The 6,932-nt window shown below is 40.9% G+C and overlaps 1 protein-coding gene across 1 annotated transcript in view; it reads right to left on the bottom strand.

Annotated features, from left to right (window-relative positions):
- Window positions 1-6,932, bottom strand: part of IQCH (IQ motif containing H) — a 52,299-nt gene that overhangs the window by 30,769 nt on the left and 14,598 nt on the right. The window contains exons 11-12 of the mRNA XM_031059691.1: window positions 4,143-4,226; window positions 1,901-2,076 (exon numbers count right to left, since the gene is read on the bottom strand). Of these exons, the coding sequence (XP_030915551.1) occupies window positions 1,901-2,076; window positions 4,143-4,226 (260 nt within the window). The remainder of the gene's footprint in view (window positions 1-1,900; window positions 2,077-4,142; window positions 4,227-6,932) is intronic.

Here is a 6,932-nt window from a genome sequence, read left to right as displayed (position 1 = left end):
GGAATGGGACACTCCCAAAAGCTGCAGCAAAAAAAGAGAATTACAGAAGTTTCAGGATGAAAAGAACAGCAAACAAATCACCTGGAGCCCTTTTGCTTGCATCAGTTTTAAAGCCAAGACATTCCAAGCCCTGATCCATGGATGGATTCCCTTTACTGAGCCCTGGTCCCAGGCAGGGACTGGCCCAGCCCAGAGCTCTGCCTGCAGGGAACAGATCCATTCCCAGCCTGGGGCCACCGTGGGGCTGTAGGGAGGAGATTTGCCTTGTGCCCCTCAATAATGGATTTTACAGTTAATTAAGGGGGTCAGGCTGTAAAAGCTGCTTCATTACTGCTTTTTGAGAGCTGCCAGGGTACATGGAAGGGGGAGGGAGAGCAGGGAAAGGCAGAACTGAGGGATTCCAGCAGGAACAGAGGATATGGGATTAACCAAAGTTCTTGGCTCTCAAACCTGTTGATTTCTGTTTTGTTTTCAGCTTCCCAAGATCCCAGATCTGCCGTTGGCATCAGGATCACCAGGAGAGCAAAGCTGCCTCCAGCTGGACACACCTCAAGCGCAGGATCAGGGCCAGCTCTGCCTTTTCCACACATTTTCCTGAGCAGGGCTGATTTGTGCCTCTGGAATTGCTAAAAGGAGCCCTCTGAAGTGGCCTTCAAGCCACACGTTCATTGATTGGGAATAAATTTCGATCCATTACGTGCAATAAAAGCTTTTTATTCAATAACCCAGGAGAAAGATCCTTTATAATAACTTATAAAACTCAAATCCTTACACAGCCCACATCAGCGCTGAAGCCAAGGGATGACCAGGAGAAGTTCTGAGCAGATTCCTCTCCACACAGAGGATGTATTCATTAAAAATATTAATTATTATATGGTAAAGAACACATGCTAAATGAAAACAAGGTGGGTTTTGCACATTAACAGGTGCATGGCACCAAAGAGCCATGGGTTACCTGAACCTGGTTCACCTAAAATCTGGTGTTGCCCATTCTCCTGAGAGATTTTGGCATTACTTCACAGTTGGGAGTTACTATTAAAAAATAATCTAGAGAAAAAACCTGCTATGACTGTCAAAGTGCAACTTAAAAAAGAAAAAAATAGCAAAACCAGCAGCAAGGCTTCAAGTAAAGCCCCTAAATGTGCCACAAAGTTTGATAAGAATCAAATCCCAGCCAAGACACTGTGGGTTTAATATTTAAATTAGAATATAAATACTATTTAAATTAGAATATAAATTTTAGAATATAAAACTATTGTTCACTGTGAAGTCTCCACTGCACTGCAGCATTTTCAGAAACACTGAACACACTGCACATTAATTAGAAGATGTTTTAGCACATGAAATTAAACCTGACTTGACAGGTTTGGAACTAATATTTCTCTATTATTAATTGTTATTCTGGAACTATCAATTTTGTATTATTGGAGCTCGTATTTATGTATTATTCTAATCTGTTTGAAACTCAGATTTCTGTATTATTACCTAACTTTGTTTAAGCCTTGTTCTTTAAGGAGCTCTACACTGGATTTAGTTGCAAGAGCCACTGCAAACACAGCAATGATTGAGTGCTGGGCTAGCCAGAGATAAAGTTTGAGTAATAAGAATGGTTTATTGCTATGATTTGCTTAGAGATATAAATCTATCAAGTTCCCAGTCCCAAGCACAGAGTCAGAAGGGACAAGAGCCTACAAATAGCCAATCTAGGACTATCTCAAGCAAGTCTATAAAGCTAAACCAGGATATTTATTTCCAATGCTCTAACTAGTAGTCTAATCAGTAAAGCCCTTAAACTTGCAATAATATTTCACTGATGTGTACCAGAGCGTTGCAAGTTATAAAATTTCCAATTTAATTTTACTGCATCCCTCAAGCTGTAGTAATTAGAAGACAAACTCACAGGGAAGCTGTTTATAGCTTCAGGGGTGAGAATTTTGAACCTGTCCTGCAGGTCAGCCATGTCCTCAGGGTTCCCAGATCTAACAGCTGCCTGCAGACCCAGGAGTTTATTGTAATACTGCAGTAACTCCTCACTCAGAGCAAGGGGGCAGATGTAGATGACGTCCACGTTGGCATCTGAAACAAAGGGGCACAGTGCTCACTGCTGGGACAAAGGTGCCACACTCCCAACAGCAATGCCAGCATCCCCAACCCTCTGCTCACCAACAGCTCTCCTCAAAATGCACTGCAAAGAAAGAAAAATGGGGGGTCATTCCCAAACCTTAGGGCTCTTTGCCGTGCTTCAGCATTTCTCTGAAGCCAGGGCAGTGACCCAAAGGAAGAGCTGCTTCCTGGGATTCAATCTGCAGAACATATTGGGGCAGGATTTGGGAAGTGGTGCAGGGGGATTTGTGAGCCCAGCTCCCATTAACATCAATGGGAATTGAACTGCTTGAAAAATATATCCCCATTAATGCCAGTAAATTATAAAACTGAGCCATTCAGTTGAGAAAGCTGAGGAAATTGCAATTTTCTACGCTGCCTGGATTTTCCATGGGCCGTTCCTACTCCTGTGCTGCCCACACAAAAGCTCAGGGTGGGGTATCATTAATAACCATTGCTGGCATGGCAGTGTGCAGGGCAGCACGGGGTGGAAATCTGCTTTTCCTCATGGAAAACAGCTTGGGCTGAAGGGCTGTGTCCACACAGAAGGAAAATCTGTAATACAGGCAGTTTGGGAAAATTGTAACCACTCTGTTCTGCTAAAATATTAATGGTAATGAGCTAATGAATTAATGGGCCTTGAGGCATCGACAGGCAAAGAGCACTCCAAGATTTTGATCCAAATCAGTGGGAAGCCTTGCATTGTTTTATTGTGCACAAGTGCCAGGGATAACTGCTATTCCATGGAAGGACTGCAGCACAGCAAGGACTGGACAAGGAAAGCCTGAGCCAAATGTTGGAAAGTGAATGAGAGATCCCATTGCCTGACTTTGTTTTGCCAGAGCTGCAGGGAAATAATCCACATTTAAAATGTGAGGCCAGAACTCACCTGAGACATTGAAGTACCACAGACCCCACAAGCAGAGTATTTAGAGAATTATTTACCACATCGCTTTTAAAAATAATTAATGGAAAAGTTCAGCACCATTCACCAGTCAATACTCAAGTGCAAAACTGACAACTGGAGTGAATTTGGAGAATAAAAAGCTGCAGCACATTTTACTGCTGTAGCACTGCCCTATAAAGAGAGATAAAGTCTCCTCAGGAGACAGGGGGGCTCCAGGGACAGCTTAACTCACAGGAGGTCACAAACAGCATGGAAGTCCTCTGCTTTTCCAAAGAAAAACCAAACCAAAATGGAAAATCTCAGTGCTCCTCTGCCAGGCACAGGTAAAGCACATGATCCAGTCCATAATTTAGTTAATATTTCATTAGTTTGTATCTTCCTTGTAGTCTATCTTACAGCAGAACCAATTTTCATGTTCAGAAATCAGAAAAAAATGTTTAATGTGTGACTTTGTCCCTTTAAGTTTCTATCATTTAAGAGCCAAAAAAATCCACGTTAAAAAAAAGAAAAAAATAAAACAGTACAGTGGAAAAAACCCAATATTAGTGCCTAGATAATATATAAAGGCAATTACATTATTATTTTAGGCAACTGTAAATTTCTGGATCTAATATATTTTTGTTCCAAACTTACTAAATGGCATTTATAAAATAATCATGATTCTGAAATATACATGAATCATGTAAAATACATCATTCCAGGGAGCCAATGCAGTTGGTCACTGCTAACTAATATCCTTTCCTGCTTTGCTTAAAAGAAGCCTGTCAGGAAAAAAAAAACAACTTTTCAATAGATGCCTTTTGCCTCATTTGCTGATTTAAAAGGGAAAACAAAAAAGGGTTTAAATAAGGTCTTGCTCTTTTGCAGCACATCTTTCTGTCTCCCTCATTTTGGGAGCACTGAACACTCTCAGTGCTCAGCAGCTCACAGGAGGAGGCTGCTCCACCTCAGCACAGAGGGACAAGGAAACAGCAGCAGGAGTTTTTTATGGACAACACGGCCAGAAATGCCACAATTCCTTCTCAGCTTCTCCCTGCTCTATATTTAATATTAATACCAAAAAAAGTCCTTGTGCTGTTTTCTTTCAGTGGCAGCTGGGGGAATAATCAGAGGGCAGGAGCTGATCACATACCCAGGATGTCACAGAGCCTCCCCATCTGCAGGTTCTGCTGGAGAGCAAGGTCAGGGATGTGCTCACGGATGTGCTGGGAATACCCTGGAAAACAAGCAAAGCCCCCCTCAAACTGCAGTCAGAAAACCCCTGGTACACATTTGGGGGAAAAAAATCAGATTTCTGGATTCAAAAAAAGCTGAAAAAAACCCCCTTATTTGAAATCTCACAGCACTCATTGCAGCATTTTTCTGAATTTACTTTTATTACTGATGTAATTTCACGTTTTTCTGTCATTTAAATACAGACCTGAATGTTACAGCCCTACAGAGTTTTCTAATTTAACCATGCAGACCGTTTTGCTGGGAGTCTTTCATGTTGCTAGATAATTTTTTTTTTTTTTTTGTAAACACTGGGGGAGGAAAAAAAGAATGACACCATCATTAAGCAAGAATCCTGGTAATTTTGTCCTTCACACAGATAAAAGGCACCAAAGCCACTTCATTAAGGAGATGTCTCAGTGCTACCTGCTCACTTTGTTGCAGAGGAAAGGTGAGTGACAGCCTGTCTGAGCCTGGATTATCTCTTTGCAGGTCACAGTTCCAGCTGATTCCCTGCTCACGTTCAAAAAGACTGCAGGAAATGACAGCAGCACTGTAACTATAATTTTTTTAAGGCTGTAATTTTCAAATTGGTGGAATTCCAAAGGAATTGTGGTGTCTGTGCAAACAGCCACAGCTCCACTGGCAGTCACCGCCAGGGATATTAATTGTTTAATCCATCAGGATTAATCCAAATTTTCAGTGTTTGGCATAAAAACTTGACTGATTCAGGAACAAGATCCTTACATTTCCATATATCTGCACATGGAAAATTATCAGAAACTCAGGCAAAGCTTAATTTGGCTAAAATCTGCTCAGTTATTTCAGTGCTTTCATGTAGAGAACAGCAAAGTGGATATTTCAGCCTAATTACAAAGACAATTACTACAAGTGATCAGCATTCTAAGGTGCTGTGGCAATTGCACACAGAACATGAGAAAATACAGATCATTTTAAACTACCAGTTTAATATTTGGTCATTTCTTACCAAACTTACATATTGCAGTTAGCACAGTGGTACCAGGCACTTGGAGAATTCATCTAACTAAAATATATTGATTTTATTTTTTTTTTACTCCTCTAATATTAAGCTACAGTAATTAGAAAAAAGTTTGCTCGGAGTATTTAAACTTTAGTCTCAAGGCTTCATTTTGTTCTCTCACCCAATTTTAAGACACTAGAAATGCTGCTTAATATTTTCAAACCATTTAAAAGTCAGCCTCGGAATGCAGTGATTTCCTTACCCTGAAAACATTGGGTTTTAAGAACGGGGCCAAAAAATAACATGCCAACATCCCTTGGAAAAACAGGAATTATTTGAAAGGAATAACGAAGTGGCAATTAAATAAGTTAAAATTTGCATTTTGCTCAGGCTCTGCATTTGCAGTGCTGTAGCACTGTACTTTACACAGGGAGGTTAATAAACCATATTAAGGGACGATATATTAACTTGCACTGGCATGACCCCATTAGATTTAATGAGGAATATTCACTGCTGGTGAGTCCTTGCCCTCCCACTGGACAGGATGAACCACATTCCTCCTGACCCACCTTGAACATTCCATACTCCAAGACTGGACACCTGAGAAAGCTGATTAAAGGGTTAATATTCCTTTTCTTCCAGTTTAAACAAAACCCAGGCCAAATAAATGCAATATATGGTGATCATAGCCTCATGCTCCAGTGCAGCTGTGCCATCAGTTCTGGTTCCTGGACAAGAAATTCCAAATAGTGGCTGGAATTTGGGATGTGGACAAAGGAACACTTGGGAATGGGATTGGGTTTGGCATTCATGACTCCCAAGTGCAGGGAGAAGTGGTAAATAGGAGGAATTCATTCATTCATTCCCCTTTCAACCTCAGCCCTTTAATGACCCTTTAATTGACATTTCCTTAATAAATTCTGCTCATCTCCAAGTGGCTTCTCCCAACAAAGAATCCCCAAAGGTTCCTTGCAGAACAGGAAGAGCAGAGGGGGACAGGACAGAAAGGTTCCTGGGCAGGATCTGAAGGGGAAGGAGGAAAACGAGCTGGGATCACTCACCTGGTGCTCCCCAGGACCTGGGACAGCTCTAGGAAATACCAGCCAAGGCTTCATAAATAAAACTGAATTTTTCTGTCTATGTTTGGTACACATTTGTGGCAGTAAATCTGATTTAAAGGTTCAAATTCATTTCTCCTCACTCTGCCTTAACCACTGGATTCTGCTTTGTTTTTTTAGCTATCCTACAAAGCCCAATTTTTTCTTTGGGTGAAATAAATGGAACCATTTGCTCCTCCCAGCAGTACAATTTAAGCTCTTCACCATCCCTTTTCCTGGATTATTTCCAGAAATTTGACATGAAGCTGAAACTGTTGTGAAATGAGAAATTCACCCTCCTGCCTCTATCACCATTCCTTGGAATTCCACCTGCAAGGGAAGAAAAATCAGACTCTGATTTGTCCCAAATGCCGAAATCAAGGACACTGAGCAGAGAATTTCGGGTTTTATTTCTGATTTACAAAAGTGAACAGAGAAATCACTGAGTATCATCAAACTTTGGTGTCTTCTTGATTATCTGCTCTGCCCCAGGTTTTGTAGCTTAAAAATTTTTTTATGGTTGCAAAAGGCAGTAAAAAATAAAAACACTGCTGAAATCAGCTGGCATTTTACATATTTAGTCCTTTTTGACTGAGCCAAATGTTTGCTGTTTAAATTTTCCAGCTTCCTC

Source organism: Geospiza fortis, unplaced genomic scaffold, assembly GCF_000277835.1.
Source record: "Geospiza fortis unplaced genomic scaffold, GeoFor_1.0 scaffold2, whole genome shotgun sequence".
NCBI classification, from domain to species: domain Eukaryota; kingdom Metazoa; phylum Chordata; class Aves; order Passeriformes; family Thraupidae; genus Geospiza; species Geospiza fortis.
This window is presented reverse-complemented; position numbering and strand designations above follow the sequence as displayed.